Raw genomic sequence first — 24,169 nt, 5'->3', positions numbered from 1 at the left:
ATCTGTTATATGAAGTGATATCGTTTTCAATCTGTGCTTCTACTTTATGTCTATTTCAATTAAGACATGGTTTTAATGATGATTCGATTTGCCTCTAGCTAGTGTGGCATCTAATTTATGTGTAGCTAATGATATTTATCTATATAAAAAAAAAAGGAAAAGAAAACCCACTTAAATTTCCAAATAATATTCAATTACTTGATTGTTGTTTTTTTGAAAATCCACCGGTTCGATTCATGTTAATTATCAATAATCCGTGTATATTTTCGAAATGGACATGACAGGACGGATAATATTTTACTCCTAAGTAATATCCGATATATTGTTCAAGTAGGTGTTTTAGAATTTCTTTTTCTAGTTTCAATCATCTTTTCATTAATTAATTAGGTACCCTATCATTCCATTAATGCTATCATTAGATAATTGACAATCTTATAATTGTCCCTCAACTTGTCAGGACACTAGCTAGTATTATTACGTGACGAAGCATAATTACCTGTATATTAATAGAGACGACCACTTGGTTGACAATGGCCCTGGATTCTGTACCCTAACAGTTCCTGTCCTGTCGACATGTGTGAACGCATTGTGTTGTCAGAGGAAAAATATAACAAATCAGCACTGCAATTTTAAACGCATTATTGTATAACCAAATTGATCAAGATTTTAGTCGGCCAATCCTTTATCCGTATCTGCTGTAAAACGACAGCCCCCCCTCCTCTTGCAGCCTTTGAGGGGGGGGAGGGGGGGGGGGTGTGGAGTTGGATGAGGGGTCAAGAATCAAGGAGGGTAAATTATTCTTATGATTGTGTGTTGCAAATCTGAAAGCCAGAATCTTACTTCGCTTCAAATGAATGCAATTTAATTTGAAAATATGGGACATGTAATATCTATACAGATTTTTAAATCCTTTCACGCTGTTTTAAAAACATTATCTATCATATTTTAATTTGAAAATAAGTGGTAGAAATACAATAATATGGAGTTAAGTTGCTATCATTTTTATTAAATATCAAGTATGTCTATTTAATTTGAATTCAATGAATATGATGATTATGTTTCTAAAAAGAATGTAAGAGATTCCTCATGTTATATACATAAACGAAACCCGTATATATATATATATATCGATTAGTTTAGATTCTGCCAATCTGCTAGTGGATTTTGGTAAGCAGTCAATCAATTTTCATGGCTAAGTGATGTTGTTACAAGTCCTCATAATTAAGTTGAAGTGATCAAGATTACAAATTGTCAAGTTCAATGTCTAGATGATCACCAATGGATTTGGTTTTGCTGGATAATATCAATCAATATCCACGCATGGCCGTTGGTTGATGCTATGGAGTTCCCTTTTTTTGGTTTTGGTTCTTTGCTGCGTAGACCAGCGGTACAAAGGCAGGTTGCGGTCATTGCTCCACATATCTGTTAAGTTTCCCGTGTATTGTACGTAGTGCATAATTAAAATGTTAAGTTTTTTATACAAGTTATATATAAAAAACTAAGAGTATTCATGGATCATCCTCCCACATCTAAGTCAATTATATAAGTTCATCTCTTCATCAATTCTATAAAAGATAGGCTATTCACATTAAAAGAATTTTATTTACTTCTTATGTTTGCTACAAAGTTTGAACAATAAGAAATGCAAAAAAAAAAAAAAAGGAAGTATAACTTCTCAATAACTAAGTCAATCCTCTAAAATTGATTTTGTTTATCAAATAACAAGGCTGAAAGTACGTAATTCTTCAGAATTGTATGTACGAGAAATATAATTTTCTCCATCACACTCACATTTTTTTTTCTTGGTCCTGGGAGGAGCGATCGAGGGGGTGAGGGCTTGAAACAAAATCATTTTCCATAAAAGCTGAATCAATCTCTCCCATTTCTTTTAGAATACCGAGTGCAATTTCCGGCAAGTAACGTGGGCTGAGTTGTAAGCCTATTTCTGTATTCGAGAGGGTTTGATATAAGGATTCGTTTGTATACGAGTTTTGGATTCCACAAATGGAGTTAAGCCGACAATGGGATTGGTATACCTGATCCAACACAAGTACGCCCTTGAATCAAATAACTATGAATAACTGTGTACATGGCTACGACGTCAAAGTACACATATAATAAATCCTCCCGTTCTTGCTCAATTTATAATACTATTGGTGTTCATTTGGAAATACTTCCATGGATGTGGAAAATCCAAATCATTGTTTGCAGAAATTCTCGCACATATATTAGCCACAGAAGTCTCGATACATGTTAATCGATGTGGAAAATTAAGCTTTACAAGGGTGTAACTAGCTCCAGCTTAATAGGACAATATTAGGGAATAGATCGTAATATTAATTATGCACATGATGCCTAAAGATATATACCCAGAAAGAAATTAAAGCACACAAGTGCTGCTCGGAGAAGACTGCTACCCATTTTTATATAGGAGATGTTTATGCAAGTTTAGTGACCATCAACATGCAGATAATTTAATTTACAATCGACTCCAATACTCGGAGGTTGGTGTATTTTATTTTATATTCAAAAGAAAAGAAAAACCATGGGCTATATAAAAAAGATTTTTTCTGTGTAATATTTTAGTTTATATTCAAAAGGAAAAAGAAAAGAAAAGGCAAGGGTTACAGAGATGATTTTTCTAGAGAATATCTTTATCTGCAAGTCCTTTTCAATTATCAAATCATGTTAGAAATACAATATGTTTTTCAATTTTGGAATTATCTATAATTGCCAGCAGGATTAATGCTCTCCATATGGCAAATTACACTCCAGGACTGATCCCCAGCAAGCAAGCAGACAAGTTGGTTCCTCTTCCTCCATTCACAGGCCTCGGGAACATAAAACACATGCGAGCAGGAGAAAAGTCATGGGGCATTTTTACTCTAAATTTCCACTTTTGCCGTGATTAACTTCCATCAAATGGAAATAGAGCAACCGGAATATTGTATTGCTTGAAGGTTTTCCAATTATTTGGGCTCCAGCTTCTCTAAGTAAAAGGAAAAAGAAAAGAAAAGAGAAAGATAAAGAACACAAATTGATCGATTGGGATTTATAACAGTTAATTAAAGTAGTATATACAATTCAAAAAGGAAAAAGGAAAAAAAAAACCAAACAATTAGCAAAAGCACGAGCATGGACTATGTAGTTTATTTATTTATTTATTGAAGTGTGAGCTTTTCTTAATCTTCAAAGAAAGGAAAGCTTGGAAGCAAATTACCAACCCCAATTATAAAATAGTACTATCATTATTATTTGGTGTCGGACTTTAGGTTAATATCTCCTTCTCCCTTGCCGTGCCGTCACAGCTACTCATGTTTCCTTGATATCTCATAAACTAAACTATTAGAAATAATAATTAGTTGTGACTTTTATCGAATCAAAGCATCATCGTTGTAATCATGAACTTAAACCTACAAAATCTCTGTATTACCTTTCTCTCTGGTGATATAATGATAATGTCTTGATATATACATGTACAAGCTCAAACTCACAATATCATACACCATGATCTATAAAATCTGAGATTTTATGGCTTCATGAGTGAAGAGAAGAATAGGTGAAGAAGCAAAAATTATACTGAGTAATTACATCATACAAAGTAATTATGAAAGCTCTCACTAACCATCATTTCTTATTCTCATTCACCTGATTAATCATCAAGACTAGTATTGATCGAGCAAGAAAAGAAATCATCAATGGTGCAACGGGTTGGGACCGGTAGGGACAAGGCGCTTTTCGACACCATAACGCGGATCAATCTCACTTCGAGCTGCTTTCTTATGCACCTCTTCATCAGGCAAAGGGTTTTCATGTTGTTGTTGATGATGTTTTTGGAATGGGGTGAAGTCAAATTTGCTAACAAGAACTTTTCTATTGTGGAAAGGGTGATGAGAGATTGATGAACTGCTTATGTTGTTGATTTGATCTTTGTTGTTGTTGATCTTGGACTTGAAATTACGCAACTCATGAAATGCTAGCAAGAGAAGGTAGAGGCAAAGAAGGGCACATGGAATGTGAGAAATTTTCAAGGCCATGGAGGAAGAGTAGGAGAAGAAGGGTTTGAAGAGGAAGCATGGAGCAAGAAAATGAGGAGCTAGCTAAAGGGAGGGAAGATTTAGTAGCAGGACGACGAAATTCTTCAAGTTCGGCAGTTTGAGTCTAATGTAGCAGTGTGGGAGAGGATTAAAATGTTTGCGTGGGCTCATTTAATTTTTCACCATTCATGTGGGATTTGCGAGCACCTTTTTATGCTAGTTTAATGCTGAAAGAGAAAGGAGAGGGGGCAGAACCTTTTCCCAATGAGAGTTCCTTAGAAATCAAGCAACAAAACGGGAGTCATTATAATTACAATTGTCAAACCTCGAATTATATTACGTTTGATTACGTTTGTCTTTTAATTCCTTAAAAATAAATATTGCGCTGCCATGTATATATATATTATGTATAAATCACCTCTTTACTTTTTCTCACCTTCCACTCTCTCTCTCTCTGGAAGCGTGCTTGTGTGGAAGAGAAGATCCATACGAGCTTTGAGTGAATTGCAACTAAATAAAAGGGTGGGGAATATGCAATCCACATTTTCCATGACCAAAGCAATGTGGCAACTGTTTGCTACAAGTAAGGGACAAAGCAACACATATCGGAACTGTATCCAACAGTGTTTTGTTCAAATTCATGAATTTACGACCTCTCTCTCTCAAAAAAAAAACAAAAAAACAAAAATTCTTCTTACAGTATGTATAAGAGTTTGGAAATCAATTCTATACTCTACAAAACAAAATAATATGCCAGGGACCTTTGTGTTTCCAGCTGATGTTGCATCATTCATCTTGTGGCTGCGAAGAAATTAATCAAGATATAACTAGTAGTTTGTTTTTGTTAATTAGTGCAAGCTCAAGACAATACTCTCTTCTTTAAAGTTAATCAGAGCATATATATATGGTGTTCTTGCCAATTGCTACCTGCCGTAATATAATTATATTGATTAACGACATAGCACAAGTGAAATTAACTCATTGATATGTAAAAAATTAAACTTATGTACAGCTGAATATATAGTTTGAGTGCCAATTAAAACTAAACGGTTTTTTAGATGATTTAATTAAAACTTACCTCCCACGTCTAATTAAATGTATTTAGATGATGCTAATCTCAAGATTTTAATTTAGAAAATTTAGGAAGAAAAGCAAGCTACTTAATTACTAGAGGCTGATTTCTTGAGAGTTTACAACAAGAATAATTTCTTGAGAGTTTAAAGCATGCATAGCTAGGTTAAAAAATTCCATTCCAAATCATTTCAGCTTGGAAAAATTGTCAAATATCATTTTAGTATTAAGTAAAATCACCGGCAATGAGAGAGGAAGGTGATTTTTGTTTGGGAAACCACAGTACAATATATAGAACCAACCTGATTCAAGCAATGTCTGACATATATATAAACTTGTATATGTGGTAACTTTAATGCTTTTCAATGTTGATCATATTTAGTTATGATAAAAGAACGTTGATCTTTATTTTATTTTAATTTATTTTATCCTGAAATTAAGGTGAAGATTTCTATTTTTTTTCTCTTTCAAGAATAATTAACTACCTAAGTGAATCCAAACACAATTTTTGAAAAATTTCACTAACTAATTTCAATCTTTCTTCAGAAATTTTTTGAAACCACATCCAAAGACGTATCATAGAAAATTACTACTGAACTATTTGAAGTGAAATCGATGTTATTTTCATGATGTTTATTATAATGTATAGCGTAAATTCACCAAATTGCTCAGCTTACATAATTTAAATTCGGATCCACTATAATAATTATATGTGAGATCCTCTTTTCCATAAATAAATAAAAAATTAAGTAGCTAATAATCTTTTTCACTAAAAACTTCAAAACATATATTTACACACACAGGGCATGGTTTGAGTGAGATCCAATATTAGGTGGGTTGACATAATACGTGGAAGGTTGTCCATCAATTTGTCAACCCAATTATATTTTTTTTTCAAAGTTTTCACCTTGTAAAATTTATAGAGGAGCTATCTAATCTAAATTGAATATCAACCTCCTTACCTCATCCAAAAAAAAAAAAAACTAGCAATTTCAAAAAAAAAAAAAAAGAGCTCGACTATAGCCCAACTTATTTTCCAAAGTTAATGGGCTTGTACGTGTTGACCCGGTCCAGTAAAAAAACTAGAAATAAGATTCATATAAACCCAACAGAATGTAGAATAAACTAATTATCAAACTCGTATTTTGTCAAATGTCGAATAATTTTTTTTATAAAAAATAAATATGCAAGTTTTTCAAATTTATTTTTTTAAAAAATTATAATTATAAATCAAAAAACCTATGGGAACTATTTGTGTCAATAAATACAAAAAACAAATTGTTAATATGTCTATTCAATTCATCTAGGTACAGGTCGAATAATTTTTTTTCCAACACAAAAGAATTAATATGTATGTGTTATTAACATGTTTTTTTACTTCAAGTAAAAAATATAATCATGAATCACAAAGTCGACGCTTACATATAATAAAATATAATAAAGATCATATGCATTAATAAAAATATATAAGGTCTCAAACTATTTTTTAACATAGTCGAAAAATAGAATAATGTTGCAATTGCTACAGTAAAACATCATTTTCTTAGTCTGTGTAAAATAATTTTTCAAAAACAAAAAGTGTAAAGAATAAAAAGAAATTCCAGAAAAAAAGGAAAAACTAAAAAGGCATTAAAATCATGAATTTGACATATAGGTTATGATTTTAAAAATATATATATCAGGTATGCAGACTGCTTTAATGTGTTTTTTCATATGAAAAATTAAAAGTATCATTTAAAAAGCCTATGTAATTATCTAACTAAATAAATCAATAATAATTTATGTAAATAAAAAAATCATTAACAATAACCGAGAAAGAAACTGTAAAGATGAAATATTTACTTTACTATATTTACTAAAAAAATTTATTTAAATAAATAAAAGATAAATTCACTATAAAAACTAATGGCTTAAACAATAAATACATACGAAAATGGCTGAATAAATCTACACCATAAAAAAATATCATGAAAGGAAAAACACATCATAATAAAAATATAAAAAATGGATACATGCTGGTATGATGGAAACATGTATAAAAAAACTTGAGTGAACCCGACAGTCAACCAAGGTAAACAAATCAAATACATAACTTAGGATATAAAATTGGAACGATCCCATAAATAGCAAAGCGGAAAAAATACCAGCAAAAAAATATTTGAAAAAAGTGCTTTAAAAAAATATCAAAGTCAACATTGGCTAATCTTTCAGATCTATGATCAGGGTCATGAGACAATGATGACCCTATTAAAGGCAAACATTAAAAACAAAGAAGTAAGATTCTTAACTAAACAAATATTGAGAGATGAAATTAAAAAAAAAAAGTTAATAAAAAAAAACAATGCAAAACAAAACAAATAGCAATTAAAGAAATTAGAACTAAATTCAACATAAAAACCAATTAAAATTAAATGTTAAAGGAAAATTTTAAATGAAATTAAATATTTAGGGATGAAATTGAAAAAAATAAATTAATTAAGAAAATGATTTAAAAAATAACAATTAAAAGAATTGGTATCAAACTTGACATACAAATTCAATAAAAATAAATGTTCAAAGATGAAATTGAAGAAAAACAAATAAATCAAGAAAATGATTGAAAAAAATAGCAATTAAAAGAATGAGGATCAAATTTGATTAAAAAAACTAACAAAATCAAACAATATAGGACAAAATCGAAAATAAAATCCAATAAGAAACAATCAATGTAAATAAAATAATTGTAATTAAAAAAAGAAAGACCGAATAAAAAAAAATTGAAGGGTTGATATAATTTTTTGTATAGTCAACACACAATCCAAAGAAAAATATAAGAAAAAAAAAAGCAAAAGAAAGAAAAGCCAATTAGCGTCAAACCAAAACTCACTACAATATACACGTCACCTAAAAAGGAAGTGGACGCTAAGACACATCAAATGATGTGGTGGAAGATTGAATGTAACCACCGTTGTCAGCTGCATGCATCGCTTGAAAGCGACGGAGCAGCTAACGCGCTAATGTGTGCTCAATATTTTTTATGTGTATAAAACCAAAAATGCCCCTACAACTAAACAACAATAAAAAAAAAAATATGAAATTACAACCACGCCTTAAAGTCAAAGCTAAAAAAATAAACAGCAAGGGTAATAGAAGAATTCAATTGTTCATAAAATTATATATAAAAAAAAACAAAAATACTCCTGGAACTGAATAAAAATAACAAAAAAATAATTAGAAAATGATAATCAAGTCCTTAAAACCAAGGCTAATGAATTTGCATAGTAAAATTACTTGTATAATCCAACTATTATGATAAAAATAAAATAATCATACGATCCCTGAAACAAATGTTCTGATTGTTTATTCTTTAAAGAAAATATAATAATTACATTATTATTAAAAAATTAGAAGATAGTGTTATCCCAAACAAATAAAAAATAATAAATTAATTGTGTTCAAATATCATTCTAAACCTAAAGTAAAGTTTTAAAAATTGAAGGATGGAGGGTAGAGGGGTAATTCAACTGTAGCTATAGATATTTCATCATGGATGACTTAATAGGTAATAAACGACCGCGTTTTCACGTGAATGATCGGGTACTTTACCAAAATCAAATTCCTAATAAGAAAGCTGGACAAATCGATCTTGATTGCTATAGCCGGAATTTTTAAAAAAAATGGTACGCTAATCTCTCTCTCTCTCTAATCATGAAAAAATTAGGGTTTCTTTGTTAATGATTTGATCTTCCATGTTAGGGTTTCGATTCCTATTCAATTGTCGTAAATGAAGAAACTTTCACGATCTTTAATTGAAATTCTCAATGAGCTTGATTTCTTTTTTAACGATTCTAACATGTTTTATGACGATGTATTTTCAGTCTTCTCTTGCAGCAGCTAGAGCCGATAATTTTTACTACCCGCCGGAATGGTCCCCGAAAAAGGTAACGAAATCGGGCACTATCTTATTGTGATGTAGATGATTTCTGAGAAAAAGGGGATTCTGACTTTTTTTTTTTTTTTACTTTCAGGGTGGTCTGAACAAATTCCATGGGCAACATGCATTGAGGGAGAGAGCAAGAAAATTAGACCAGGGTATTTTGATAATAAGGTATGAATTATGGCCGTGTCTCAAGTTTTCGTATCTATTGCATAGAGGGAAGTTTCTGACGGATGGGTTAGCACTGGCATTTGTTACTTTGGTTGTGTTGTAGAATTTAGCTCTTTAGATCAAAGGATAATTTATTTTTTCTTGAATAACCACCTGCTAAAGTGAGTATGAAATATATGAAAAGAATTCCATCCGTAAAAGAAGTAATTTGACTGGAAATTGGAGAATGTGCTTGCTAAATGTGGTAGTTGTTTCTCTGTTTTAGCAACAAATCTATGAGGTTAACTGAATAATTGAGGAAAGCTTGGATTTAGAGCATTTCAGGTTAATGGATAGTCTTCATTGGAAGATTCCTTAATTTTTTCGTGATGTTATCACAATAAGAAAATTTTTAGTTTAAATTTTTTTAACTTGATGAAAGTTTGACAATGTTTCACATGAAATACTTATTTGATAACTGTGAAAAGTAATAAATGGTAGTGTTTGTTTTGCGTTCATGATGAGACAATGAAAATGAGGGCAAAAGGAAAACATATCATTCGTAGTCATTAAAAACCAGAAACTACACTGAGGTTCCCTTTTGACAGTTTTTAATCACTGATCACCAATTGATCGTTTTGTAGATGATAAGCCTAGAAGAGGTACTTCATTTGTTTCTTAACCAGCTGCCCAATTTCCACTTCCTATAATTGCATGCAATAATTTTCATGCTTTTCAGGTTCGAAATGCCCTTCAATATATGGTGTGGTGGTTGCAATTCTATGATTGCAAAGGGTGTTCGTTTCAATGCAGAGAAAAAGCAAGTGGGAAATTATTATTCTACAAAGGTAACTCTGACAACTGGTTCCAAATGCTTCTGAAATTTTTGTATAGAAAACTAGAATACAACAAAGGAGTGCATTCTGTTATCTGCATGATTGAAACATATCCACACTTGCACGCATATGCGTTCACATGTTTTTACATCCAAGTGTACACATATGCGCGCGCGCGTGCTCATACAGTGTCTGCTGGTATGGTATTCTTGCTGGTATTTGATTTTAGTCTATGAAAGAAATGCCATCTCCTAGCATCAAACAATTGTATTCCATGGCAGTTCGTTTTAAAACGGTGCATTTCTTGCGTGTGAACCCGTGCACATGTGCTTGTGCTGCATACAGATAGCATACTGAGTCCTACTGGCATGATGTCTTGTTTATAGATGTTTTTAGTCCACATAAGAGTTTCATCGGTCAATTACTTTTGTGAGCTGCTAGTCAACTGGAGTTTTTGTGTGCGATTATTCATAGCATTTCTGTGTATTATTGCTGATGCAAATTTCTTTTGTTGACTGACCTTGTTCTTGCTTTCTTCAGATATGGAGCTTTACCATGAAATCTGCATGCTGCAAACATGAAATTGTTATCCAGACAGATCCAAAAAATTGCGAGTATGTGATTATTAGTGGGGCTCAACGAAAAAATGAGGAGTTTGATGTTGAGGATGCAGAAACATTTGCACTCCCTGCAGATGAAGGTTGGCATTAACTCTGATGAATTTACAACACTACACTTGTATGTCCTGCAGATTACTACTCTGTGTCACTTTCTCTTGGTTAAGTGGAGGCAAAGACAGTCATTTCTTCTTGGTCATGCAAACACATAATTTTCTGTTTTCTTGATCCAACATTTTGACCTGTTTCTTTGTTTTCCAGAGAAAGGCAAGCTTTCAGATCCATTTTACCGTCTTGAACATCAGGAAGAGGATTTGCAGAAGAAGAAAGAATCTGAGCCTGTTCTAGTCCGCCTGCAGCGAGTATCTGATGCCAGGCATTCGGATGACTATGCCCTCAACAAGGCTCTTCGTGCCCGAATGAGAAGTCATAAGAAAAGAGTTGCTGAAGAAGAGTCCACTTCCAGGAAAATGGGTCTTGGCATACGCTTGCTTCCAGCAACTGAAGAAGATGCTGTCTCTGCAGCTCATGTAAAGTTCTCTTCCAAGTTTGACAAAAATAGGAAGGATAAGCGAGCATTGATCAGTGCTGCTTCAATATTTCCTGGGTCATCTGGTTCCTCAATGTCCAATAAGAAACGTTTGGAGCTAGAATCCAAGAAAAGGAAAATTAGTGCCGCTGCGGCCACTAATTTGCTGATGGGGGGTTTCAAGCCATCATCATGGTCACAGGGTACGGTTTCTTGCAGCAAGCGCAAGCAGAATTCCATGAATGCCAGACGTGTTTAGGTATGGTTCCCAGATGTTATGAAGCCGGTGTTCTTTATCCTAAGGCCTTGGATCATGTGGTGTGGAATTTTTCTAATATGTTCTTTCCATCCTTTGCCTAGTGTAAATGGCTCTGGATCTCTGTACATACAAATTTACTGCTTGGTTTGGTTTTTTCCCCCTCACCTGCCCCCCGAGTCTAGGGGATCCACAAGAAGTTATTACATTGGATGTGCAACCAGTGTTGTATGCTATTGTTTCAATAAAGAAATGAAATGGCTATTACCAAAGATTTCTGTTTGTTCCCTCTTCCCTCTCTCGCACCTCTTTTTCTATCAAGTAGCTCGGAGTTTACTTTTGTTGCTTTTCTATCTTGTCATCCTTTATGAAATGATTCTTTGCGTTTTGAGGCCATCGTCCTGTTCATTTCAGAAAGGGTAGGGCAATAAATGTCCTTGAAGAATCTTGCTGTATTTGGTTCTTCTATTGGGCCATCTCCTCCCCTCAAAATGTTTTGAAGCCTTCGTTGTCGCCTGTTTTTGTTCAGCATCTATTTCAAACAAAAAGCAGCTCTGGAGAATTTAGTTAGGTCATGTCAAAAGAGAGGGATCACAGTGGAAATATGCGGGTACTTTTCCCTGATTTGAGGGAAAGTCCAAACCTGAAAGAATTTAGGAAACGAAAAATCTAGGCGATCAAGATGCACGGGGCCATTTATACCGTTCTTATTCCTACATGCCGGGCCCATACTTCTGTAGAATTTCTTCCATTTCCCCTCTAATTAAAGAATTGAACAAAGCATAAGAGGGATGATGATTTCCTTCTATCATCTGAATACATACTACTCTCCCAGTGCAAGAGCCTATGTATTAACTAATGAAGATTTTGGGTCAAGCAGCAATGCTGTGTCTTTTATTTGCGGTGTCTTCTTATTCCCTTCAAGATCTGGTAATTGATACAGCTTACCAGATACCATAAAGATAGATGTGCATAGGCCACCGGATCAGTGTACAGCAGACACTGCATAGACTTATAAACTCCGAGCCATCAACTTTACACAGCACGGCGGCAAAATCGAAAATGGCAGAGATCATCTTTTTAAATCTCTCCATTCGTAATCTAGTCTACATACTTTTTTTTGGCTTATTCACCGTCCGACCAAAAAGAAAAAGAAAAGAACTTGCACAATCACAACTCTGTCATTGAACAGCAATACGGTTGTAGCACAGCACTGACATTAAGACCATATGTTACATCGACTGTAAGCAATGCACCTAACACTGCCATAAGATCACGCAACCGAGCCAAAACAAGCAAACAACCAACCCTTATTAAAAAAACTCCGAACAGTGATATGCCAGGTACTGTCATTGATTATTATTGACTTTTACTAGCCTATCATTCACATCCAATTTAATATAACAGTATCAGGAGGTTTCTTTCTTTTTGTTTATCTCAGAAACACAACTCAGTTTAATATTGCAGGGGCTTAATTACAATCAAAAGATCAAGGTGAACCCGTTACTAACCAAAGCGAAAATTATACATTGAAGTTTCACCACGTTCGTACCCTAAATATATACTTCGCTTAAGTTAAGTGGATTTGGGTTGATTAGGTTTGTGTTGACTACTAAAGGAATACATTTCACTGCCAAAATGATGGTTCTATCTATGATGACTACTTGAGTTACTCAAGCACTGTTGCCTGTCTTGGACAGTCTTCCTCAATTGTACTTCTGCTTTAAATATGATAGTAGCTTCGTTTATCATTCATCAGCTGCCTTTTATCTTCTGGATTGAGCATATATTGAAGCACGAATTATGATGGTTATTATTAGTCTGAACATCTAAATATAGATATAGTATCATTTTATAGGAGGATGTGGAGGCCTACTATACTTTCATGCAGTAATTGCATTATATATATATAGATAGATCTATAAATTCATTATTTGTTGCACCCAGTTTATATACATGGCATTCCAAGCTCATCTAGCGTGAACATTGATGATCTACAATTGTACTTTTGCTGAAGATGAGCGCGCGCGCGCGCTCCGATCGATTGCTTAGACCTTTCATTAAGTAGTTGCTATATGCAAGAATATTCCGATAGAAAGGTAATGTGATTTTTACTTACAGTAATCGACACCAGAGTAAATAGCCGTGTAGATCTTCTCTTTAGCAATGGACATTCTAAGATTGGTGTCTTTTAACATTCAACCCCAAGGAAACTGATTTTGATATGGCATTCATAATTTATTTCTTCGTAGTTTATACATTTTACCTCTTTCTGTCACAGTGGTCATGGAATTGAAACTGGTGACCGGAGGCTAACTTGCTGAGAGAAATGAGATTTGGAAAGAAAGAAATGAAAAAATTGGATAGATATATCTCTATCTGAAACCATTGGCTTTAGCCGATATTGCTTCCTGGAAATTTGTCGTGACCAAATTGTAGAATTCTGAAGTCAACTCCAGTACTTGAGGCTTTTTTTACCTTCGAGCTGCTCTCCAAAAAGCTTTTTTTGATACCACCATTTGTTCCCTCTTCATTTCCATAAAAGAATAAACGCTGCCTTGTTCATTAACTAGCTTGTATATAAAAAATATATTAATAAATAGGCAATGTTTCTAATTTAGTGGGAAATCTTGGCATTGTCAAATTCTGCAGTTAATTAATTTAGCTGATAGGTTTTTTCTTTTTTTTTTTGGAGGACAAATTTTTGCCATCTGTTCCAAATTGGACAATACTTTTGTACGCTATTTTTAGCCCAGCTATGCAAGTTTAGATATGTGGGAATTCTTGTTGGAAGATTGTTTCACCATAGATGAGAGATGTTTATATAGAATGAAAATTAAATGCTGAAATATATATATATATATATATATATATATATATATATATATATCCATGCTTATTCAAAATCTCCCTGGTTTTTTTGTCTCATTGCAGCTGCGATTTGTCTTCAACTACATAACTTCAAGGTGATCATTTAAACTTTTGTGGAAGAGAAAAGCAGTCTATGGATTGCTAACTCTCAGTAAATATTGTTGTCTTCCCACGAACAAATGTAATTATGCTGATACAGATCCCCCAAAAGCATCATGTATTCTAAGGGCTGAACTTCCATCTTGTAGCCTCGTTTATTTTTTCTCATTCGAGCTATTAATTGTTCAGCTATGCTCAACTCATCTACTACTGTTTAATAGCTGTTTTAGATCGAGAACCATCACATTGCAGGAAGATTAACAAGATATATTCAATACAATAAATAGACTCCAAATACACACACACATTGCAAACGAATTAGAATGCGAAGACTGACACATACCAATCCAATAGGTAGAAATGCTTACAATCTCTGAAAGAAATTATATATCTTTTCTTTCTCCTTCCACCATTAAGAAAAATACTCCCTGGACATGAGTTCAACAAACACAAGATTTTAGGCACTTAATTCAATATAAGCAGTCAAAGTTGTCTTCGGCGAAAAAGGAATTTGAGGAGGACTGGTTTGCATTGCCATTTGTGGTGGTGGTCATGAGAATTGAAATGGAGTTTTGATCATTGGGATTTGGCATGTTCATGAAAATTGAATTAGGGCTTTCTTCATGGGCGTTTAATGTTGGTAGCTTCATGTTCGTCAATGCATTATATTTGTACTGGATTCTATCATTTGTCATGTCAGAATTCAAAGGAAACCCTGGAAACTCATCCTTGCAGTTTGTCCCACCTGGAAGCGCAACGCTCTCGGAGAAATCGAAAATCGAAGATGATCTTGGTGAATTTGTGATCCAAAAGAAATTCCCAGTGATGCTGACATAATCCATTTGATGTGGTAGCAAGTCATGATTGCTGGATTCTTTTACATCACCAACCTTCAATGGAGAACTCATTTCTTGGTTCACAGGAGCCAAATTTTCACCATATTCGAGGGGGCTAGAAGACTCAAACTTTTCCAATTTGTTAGGGTTTGCCTGAGAAGACCGATCACTTGACGTGTCTATGCCTTGGTTCTTCATTCTCTCTCTTGTCCTCTCCCTCGCCCTTGCTCTCGCCTTCTCCCTAGAATCTCTGTCAACAAGATTAAAGACTGGTTTGTGCACTTTCTTGCTCCTTTTCTCTTTAGGATTGCTCACTAATGAGTCATTCTTTGCCTTCGTCCCTCTCTTGTCCCCGTTAGTCTCAGGTGTCAGCTTGATGCCTGAAACAACCTCACTCTCTGGAGTGGAACAAACACTCTTGCCGTCAGCACAAATGCTACATCTTCTTCTCCCTCCCGGAACACTATCTGTGAGCTCTTTGATCCCGGCCTTCGATTTTGTAAAGAGCCACTCAATAGTTTTGCTTGCTTTATCGAAGCCGAGCATGTCTTGGAGATCAAAGAACTTTCTGGAAATTTGAAGGGATAACCTCATCCTTCGATCTCTAGGCCCTTGAGCAGTATGGATCTTGCTGTGCCTGTCCTTCCCGGTTCGCCTTTGACGAATTGGCTGCTTTGAAGTATCAACATTACTTCTCTTCTTTTTATTGTTGATTTTTGTTTCCTCGTTTGATGCTGTAGGGATAGTCTGCGGATCATGAGCCTCAACTGCTAACGCAGTATTAGATCCCAAAACTTCCTCCTCCTCCTGATGCTGCTGCTGCTGTTGTGATAAGAGTTCACCTACCAGCAAATCATCAACATCAAGAAAGGGATCGGGGAAGTGCTGCAAGAATGTTTGAGAACAAGATTCTATCGAGCTAGGGTTTTCTGTGCCTGCAATCATGGTATGGTTAGCGTATTGATCAAAAGGATTGAAACCGCTACTTGAAGAAAACATAGCTGAAACACCGTTGCTTTTCAGGAGCTATTTTTGGAGTTTCTATTGGTGCAAGATCGAAGAAAAATCAGCCCTAGGAGCCTCTATTTATTAGTGATAAAAGCCTTATCTTCATCTCTTTCAGGCATAATGAACTGCAGTATTAGTAGTGCAATTTGTGAATTGTGATTGTTGCTGCAGGTGCACGAACGTGTTGCAGGAAAGAGGAGCTCGCTTTGATAGTGATAAAGAGTACAAAATTGAAGAGTTAGCCCACATTCATTGGCAACAATTCACGTGGGTACAGGTGAAAATTTTCTCTGCCTATTCTTGCTCAGAGAAAGTGGAAGAGGGTCTTTTGAGGAGCTTATGAGATTTAGATCAGAGTAGACATGGCCACCTCTAGGAAACCTAGCTAGAGAAAGGGGGGAAAGAAGGACAAGTAATTTTCTCAGTGGAGCAGCAGAGTGAGGGCCATGTAAAATTGAGCCAACTTGCTTTTACAGCCATGGGTAGGAAAATTTCCCTTGACTGGGCGACCAAGGCACGATTGTTTGCAGTTTTTTGAAAATTACTTTTGAAAATTTTTTGTATTTCTTTATCATTAAAAAAATTAATTAAATAAATAATATTTTTTATTTAAAAGGAAAATTTAAATTTATTTTCAGGAAAATATTTTTTTTTATTTTGGATGAAAAATATTTTTTTAAAATTGTAAAAAAATTTAAAATGTCATGTTATTTATTAATTATATTAAATTTGATCTTCAAATTTTTAATTGTTATATGTTTTATTTTGAATCTTTTTTTCAATTTCATCCCTTTGAATTTAATTGAATTTAATTTTTAAATCAATTTTGATCCTCATTCTTAATTGAAATTTTTATAATTTTTTATTTTTTTTTATCATTTTCTTAATTGAAATTTTTTATCTATCACATTTGGTCCTCATTCTTTGATTGTTATTTGTTTTATTTGAAATAATTTATAAAATTATTATTATTATTATTTTAATTTTATCATCTTTCAACTTTTTTTCTATTAGATTTGATCTTCATTACTTTGATTGTTATTTATTTTATTTGAGATAATTTATAGAATTAGATTTTTTTTTCAATTTCATTATCATTTAACTTTTTAATTTGTAAGATTTGTTCCTTGTTATTTTAATAAAAAAATTTAAAAATATTAATAAGATATTTTCTACCTCATTTTCCATGACATAACTAAATATTGAAAAATATTTTTCAGTTTATTTTTCATGATACTATCAAATATCAGAAAATAATTTACTTTTTAGGAATTTATTTAAAAAAAACTACTTTCTAAAAAGAATTACTTTTCATCAAACTAACAGGCTCAATGTTACTTTCATTTCTCTTATTGCCTCGTATTATTGAATATGTTTTATTTTTTTTTTTATCTAAAACAATATATGGATCTTTTGTGAGTATTTCCATGAGTTTATTTGCAGCATGCTAATCCGCAATTATCTTGACCTTTGAAAAGATTTAGTTAATGTTTCTTAACGAGGTAATGATTGTTTTTTTAAGGTTTTTTATTTAAAAATATATTAAAATAACTATTTTTTATTTTTAAAATTTATTTTTAAGATTAGTATAATAAAATAAAATGAAAATTTAAAATAAAAAAATAATTTTTTGTAAAACCATGATTGTACCACAAAAACAATCAACCCCTCGACATAAAATTGAAAGTCTATTTAATTTTTTTTGGTAAATTGTTTTTAACATGTTAAGTAGAAGTTCAAATTTTATCACATTTATTTTTTCTCATTAAATTAAATTTTTGCACAAAATTATAGTGATAGGTTCGTATAAACTTTAAATATATTTATTTGATGAAACATGTTGAGGATTTGATATTAAAAATTAATTATGACTCATTTATTAATTTAAATATTTTTAATTGAGATAGCTTTTAAGAAACATTCATGGTGTGCCTTTTACATGTTTCAACTTTTAATTCAACGATAATTGGTTAAACATTTTTCTTTAGCTGACAAAAATAGGATTTCATTAAGGTGAAAAGAAAAATATTTCTAACATCACGAATTTAAGTAAATCTAGAATAATATTCTCTATGAATAGAAAACAAAAATATATAGCATAAATTTCATATATTGTTGTATTAAAAATACTGATGAGAATTTTACAAATAAATTGAAAAACAATGGTAGATCATAATAAAAAATAATTAAAAAAAAAACTATACTACAAAGGGAAGAGAGACATGATGAACTGTTGTGATGCAATTGGACATTACAAGGATTAAATTAGCGCAAAAATGTTAGAACAACAATTGAAGCCCAAACCTCGTAACCTCGATCCTGATTTTAGGGTCTGGGCTCCCCTCGCCGCAAAACCATCACTTGTTGTTGTTGTTGATCTTGAAATCATCAACAGAGTTTGATTTCTTTGAAATCGATGGCTTTGATTGATTCCTTCTCTGCTCCGATCTATCAGAGTTGACCATGTGATCTCCCATAAAATTACATGGTTAGTTCTGGATAGAGGCTCCGGTAATTTTCCTCAAGTAAGATGAGAATTCAGGATGCGGTTTTTGGGCCTTTCCAGCCAGCACACCGTCTTTCCCATCTTCCAATATCCTCAGAATAATATTTTAGTGACCAAGAAGGAGACTCAGCATTCTTCCTCTCGTCAAGCCCCTTGCACCAGCTGGTTTTCAAAAGTGTTGAATACATACACCGCTTCTATCCATTCTTCTTCCTTGTCATAGCAGCATCCACTCTAGCCTCGCAAACGCGTATTTGCTGAGGTTGTGACTGAGAGTTGCTGCGGTGGTTGGTGGTTCGTGTGCATGGATTGCACTACCATAACGGCCCAAAAACATGACAAGGCCTCCTGTCTGATCTCTCTCTTTTTCTTATTGTAATGTTTTTCCATTTGGTAATCTTTCGTTTCTTCTCTTTTTTACCTTAGAAAAGTACTCTTTTGATGTACGGAATTGTCTTACAAGTATCATCTTGAAAGCATATTATCTATACAAAATTAATTATCATCCACTGATTACTCAGCTTGAGAATACACAGAGTCGCGAAAACATTACAGATAACTAAAAAAAGTATATGAAGATCATAAAAGATATCAAATTGAGATAATACGAAGATAATATTGAAATTTAAGTTACATAGATATGGGCGCTCGCGAGCAGTGTTCATGTTACTTCACTGTCATTTTCCTAGTCTAGAATCTCTAGATATATAGAGATTTATTCCCTGCAATGTTCCGCCAAGGTAGACACAGGCAATTGGACTTGTCTCTCTATTCACGTGCTTCTCTCTCTCATGTGCTCCACATACTTAGAGAGAGAGGGGGGGGGGGGTAAATCTGCACTTAACAAACAAATCAACCTACCTGCATGCTGATTCAACCTACCTGCATGCTGATTCCTTCGTATGGGAATCTGAATACTGCAATAAAAGTATAAAACGTCAAAAGCGAGGTACTCAAGATGCATTTATAAGTAAAATAAATTGAATCTGAACTCATTGATATAATTGACAGTATAAAATCAGTTATATAGTGCGTTTAAATTTGGTTGGTGTGTGTGTGTGTGTGTGTGTTATTTATTTAGAGTTAAAATACTGAAAATTAAAGAAAATCCTTGCTTGTAAATGTATTTGTGAGGGTTATATTTAAAACTTCAGAGGAATAATTTAGTTGTTTTACAGATATCGTTAATGTTGGGGGGGGGACAAAACAAAGGAAATGAAAACGGGGCCCTGGATTGTATGTAGCTAAAAGGCTGGTTTCCTTATTGGGCTAGGCTACTGGGCTCGTTCTTAGAGTTAGGTTGAATAACTAGGCCCCTATATGAAGTGTCACTAAAGCCCAAGATGCCTTCCTTTATTTTGTAACATTAGTTTGTTTTTGCGGCATGTTTGGAGGGGATGAGTTTTTTTTAATTTTTTTTTTATATTGGTATATTAAAATGATTTTAAAATATAAAAATTGTAGGAAAAATAAAAAAAAATTACATAGCAGAAAGAAACAATTACATTTACACGGGGTTAAAACAGCATGTGAACAAATGAAATCATTCGTCGAGGCCTAACCAAAGAAAGAAACCAAGAAAGGTCCAGGCTAGTGCAGCTTTTATGGTATGGATGTGTATTCTGCAATGGTCAGTCTCCCCCCAGAAATTCCGTAAATGCCACCACACACATCATTCCCTGCTCTGCCCCCAGCAAATGATCACAAAAGAACAGTCCAGCTAGGTTTTCCATGTGGCGACTTCCTATAGGCTGGTTAAATTGCTAGGGACACCATTGGATGCTAAATCTAAAGGTTTTGCTTCCGAACCAGTATAAATCCCACAAAATGTCACGAGCGTAAATGCCAAGAAATAAAAGGCACCCCCACCAGCCCCAAACTACTGTCGCTCTTCCTCCCACGAACTCTCCCTTTTCCACTCTTATGTGTCCCCTTTTACGTTGGAGTTGAATTATAGCTCTACTCCCTGTAATTAACAGAGGTAATCGATTAGTCCTCCTAGTTTCATAAACCGAACAGTCAACTTCTTTGTTTTGAATCTGTTTCTGTTCAGTCTCTTTGTCAATTTTATGTTGTTTTGTTTTTAACCTTTCGTCTTCTTCTTTTTACCCTTCAAACATAACGCCTCATCTAATGAAACCATGATGAATTTATTAGATGCAAAGCTTCACGCAATACCCAGACTTCCTATTAAATTATTTATCAAGAATTTGTTGTTTATATATGCAAAGTCCTCATAGTTTCAATCGAATCTTATTACTTCTCAAGATAGAAGCCTGCCCGTTAATCATAAGAACTATGTTGATGTTGTTACATGCAGTGCCTCATATAGCACTCTTACGTACATAAACAATGACTTTGTTTTTTTTTTTTTTTATGAAAAATGTAATAAAGAAAAGAGTGGTGGAAAGAGAGAAAAATTCGTTCAAGGAAGAAGGGATTTTGAGGAGAAATTACTGCATGGAGGGTAATAAAGAAAAGAGTGGTGGAAAGAGAGAAAAATTCGTTCAAGGAAGAAGGGATTTTGAGGAGAAATTACTGCATGGAGGGTGATTAAAGCTTACTGTTAAATTGTTTGTGATACTATCCAAACTAATTAATCACTCCAAGACAACTACAGGGATCGAGTTACAGCCAATTATTCCCAGTGCCATAAAAGTTGCAGCTGTTAAAAAAAAAACAAACAGCAGCAGCAACAGGCACCAGTTTAATTATGGTACGGTCATTTAAATCCAAACAACGCGTATGCTTTCCTCTCTCTCACGGACACAACACACACACAGAGCTACACAGCACAATGGTGTCTCTCTCCCTCCTCTTCCACCTCCTTTTACTCGCCTTCGTGGATCTCTCCACCTCCACGACGGAATACCTTAAACTCCCATTACTCCACAAAACACCATTTCCTACCCCACTTCAATCCCTCTCTTCAGACCTCCAACGTCTCTCTCTTCTCCATCACAGCCACCACCGCCACCAAAACCACCGTCGAACCTCCTCCAAATCCCCCTTGATGTCCGGAGCTTCCTCCGGCTCTGGCCAATACTTTGTCTCCATCCGCCTTGGCTCCCCACCTCAAACCCTCCTCCTCGTTGCAGATACCGGGAGCGACCTCACTTGGGTTAGATGCTCTGCTTGCAAGGCTAACTGCTCCATCCACCCGCCCGGATCCACATTCCTCGCTCGCCATTCAACCACCTTCTCCCCAACTCACTGTTTCAGCTCACTGTGTCAGCTCGTCCCTCAACCTAACCCCAATCCCTGCAACCACACTCGCCTTCACAGCACCTGTAGATACGAGTACGTCTACTCTGATGGGTCCAAAACTTCTGGGTTCTTTTCCAAAGAAACCACGACCTTAAATACAAGCTCCGGTAGAGAAATGAAGCTGAAGAGCATCGCATTCGGGTGCGGGTTTCATGCTTCGGGTCCGAGTCTCATCGGGTCGAGTTTTAATGGGGCCAGTGGTGTAATGGGCTTAGGCCGTGGGCCCATCTCTTTTGCTTCTCAGTTGGGCCGTCGATTTGGTCGCAGCTTCTCTTATTGCCTCATGGATTATACTCTCTCGCCTCCTCCAACCAGCTATCTCATGATCGGCGACGTCGTTTCCACTAAGAAGGATAATAAAAGCATGATGAGCTACACGCCGTTGTTAATTAACCCTGAAGCCCCCACCTTTTACTACATTGCCATTAAAGGAGTGTTTGTTGACGGTGTAAAACTACATATTGACCCTTCTGTGTGGTCACTCGACGAGTTAGGTAACGGCGGGACAGTTATTGACTCAGGGACGACGTTAACTTTCTTAACAGAGCCAGCTTACCGTGAGATATTATCGGCGTTTAAGCGTGAAGTGAAGCTACCGAGTCCAACTGCAGGGGGTGCGTCCACTCAGAGTGGTTTTGATCTTTGTGTGAACGTGACGGGCGTGTCAAGACCGAGATTTCCAAGACTGAGTTTGGAACTCGGTGGTGAGTCGCTGTATTCGCCGCCGCCAAGGAATTATTTTATAGATATAAGCGAGGGAATCAAGTGTTTGGCGATTCAACCCGTTGAGGCGGAGAGTGGTGGGTTTTCGGTGATTGGGAATCTGATGCAACAAGGATTTTTGTTGGAGTTTGATAGGGGCAAATCTCGGCTCGGTTTTTCACGTCGCGGTTGTGCTGTCTCGTGATGCGAAACGGGGTCATTTTCGTTTCGTAATTCTACCCTTTCCTTTTTCTTTTTCAGAGAAATTTGTGATCAACTGTCGTTAAATACTACCCCCTAATATTAATTATCGTTTTTAGATATTATGCGATTTTATTTTTATTTTTTTGTCTATTTAAAATGGGTTGTCAATGTTTCCTCCTTTACGAAGACAGGCTAATGGTGAATAAAAAAAAGATTTTTCATATAATGCAGTTTTTTTTTATATAAGAATTGTGCCTGTGTTTTAAAGTGTTTTTTCTTCAATAATATATTGAATTAAATTTTTTATTTTAAAAGTTTATTTTTGACTTTAATATTTTTAAATAATCTGCATATATTAAAAAATTAATATAAATTAAAAAATATTTTTAAAATACAAAAACAAATAACCTCAAATAAAAACAAATAACCTCAAGTAACAATGTCTGCAGGTGAAAGGATAGCCTCATTTCAAGAATCAATTACAGACAAACAGAACTTAAAACCACAGTAAAGAAAATAAGTAAAAAACTAACAAGATTGATTTGCATGTACACGAGAGATTCCAAAAAATGAAAAAAAAATACTATCTAAAAGTATGATTTTTTTATATTTAAAAAAATTAAATTTTTTTTTTTTTATTTACTTAAAATAAATTTTCTTGATCTTTGATTTTTGATAGTAATGTCAACAATAAATTTTTAAAAAATAAAAAATTTAATATATTTTTAAATAAAAAATACTTTGAAAATTTTAATATTTTTTTAATTTGATATTTTGTTTTTCGATTTCATCGTTTAACATTAAATTAAGCTTATATATTGATTGAGCCCGGATCTAAGATTTAATAATTTGTAAATTTGAAAGTTTAACTTAAATTTAGAAAATTAGTTCAGTTTTTTTTGTTTTTTTATATTTTAAGCTTGTATTTTTTTAATTATGTCATTTGATATTTAATTTAATTGTAGACTAAGCTTCTTTATCTAGTATATATAGATTTCTTTACTTCTTAATATCTCCATAATTTTTTTAAGGTTATAAAAAAATGATATAATTCAAGGCACAATTCGGCCAAGAATCTAGTTAGTAAATAACATTGTTTAAATATTTTTTTAAAAAAATCAAGTAAAATGTCGTTCTTTAAACTCCACGTAAAAGCAAAGCGAGGGTACTTGCTGTATACCATTTAAAATAGCGCTTTTCAATAAGAAAACAATTGTGCTGTAGATATCCCACAGTCTCGTGATGTCCCTTTCGAGTTAAACAC

At 33.9% G+C, this 24,169-nt stretch overlaps 3 protein-coding genes across 3 annotated transcripts; 2 read left to right on the top strand and 1 right to left on the bottom strand.

Moving 5' to 3' along the window:
- The first annotated feature begins 8,660 nt into the window (after nt 1–8,660).
- LOC133704123 (uncharacterized) lies at nt 8,661–11,684 on the top strand. Its single transcript, XM_062128875.1, has 6 exons — nt 8,661–8,767; nt 8,966–9,028; nt 9,116–9,195; nt 9,914–10,022; nt 10,551–10,710; nt 10,889–11,684. The coding sequence occupies exons 1-6, from the start codon at nt 8,765–8,767 to the stop codon at nt 11,413–11,415; spliced, it is 942 nt and encodes a 313-aa protein (XP_061984859.1). The 5' UTR covers nt 8,661–8,764; the 3' UTR covers nt 11,416–11,684.
- Nucleotides 11,685–14,628: 2,944 nt separating this feature from the next.
- On the bottom strand, nt 14,629–16,644 carry LOC133705123 (transcription factor TCP12-like). Its single transcript, XM_062130232.1, has one exon. The coding sequence runs from the start codon at nt 16,215–16,217 to the stop codon at nt 14,853–14,855; it is 1,365 nt and encodes a 454-aa protein (XP_061986216.1). The 5' UTR covers nt 16,218–16,644; the 3' UTR covers nt 14,629–14,852.
- Nucleotides 16,645–21,411: 4,767 nt separating this feature from the next.
- On the top strand, nt 21,412–23,024 carry LOC133704703 (aspartyl protease family protein 2-like). The gene has a single exon (XM_062129627.1). It carries the CDS (start codon nt 21,446–21,448, stop codon nt 22,904–22,906), a length of 1,461 nt encoding a protein of 486 aa, XP_061985611.1. The 5' UTR covers nt 21,412–21,445; the 3' UTR covers nt 22,907–23,024.
- The last annotated feature ends 1,145 nt before the right edge of the window (nt 23,025–24,169 follow it).

This window comes from Populus nigra, chromosome 10 (assembly GCF_951802175.1).
Source record: "Populus nigra chromosome 10, ddPopNigr1.1, whole genome shotgun sequence".
NCBI lineage: Eukaryota > Viridiplantae > Streptophyta > Magnoliopsida > Malpighiales > Salicaceae > Populus > Populus nigra.
This window is presented reverse-complemented; position numbering and strand designations above follow the sequence as displayed.

What these genes read in the sequence shown, in the direction of transcription:
- LOC133704123 (XM_062128875.1), top strand. An exon ending in CAGGGTATTTTGATAATAAG is followed by an intron (nt 9,196 to 9,913) that starts GTATGAATTATG and finishes CATGCTTTTCAG; the next exon opens with GTTCGAAATGCCCTTCAATA. An exon ending in TGCACTCCCTGCAGATGAAG is followed by an intron (nt 10,711 to 10,888) that starts GTTGGCATTAAC and finishes TTTGTTTTCCAG; the next exon opens with AGAAAGGCAAGCTTTCAGAT.
- LOC133704703 (XM_062129627.1), top strand. Translation starts at nt 21,446, where the DNA reads ATGGTACGGTCATTTAAATCCAAACAACGCGTATGCTTTCCTCTCTCT.
- LOC133705123 (XM_062130232.1), bottom strand. Translation starts at nt 16,217, where the DNA reads ATGTTTTCTTCAAGTAGCGGTTTCAATCCTTTTGATCAATACGCTAAC.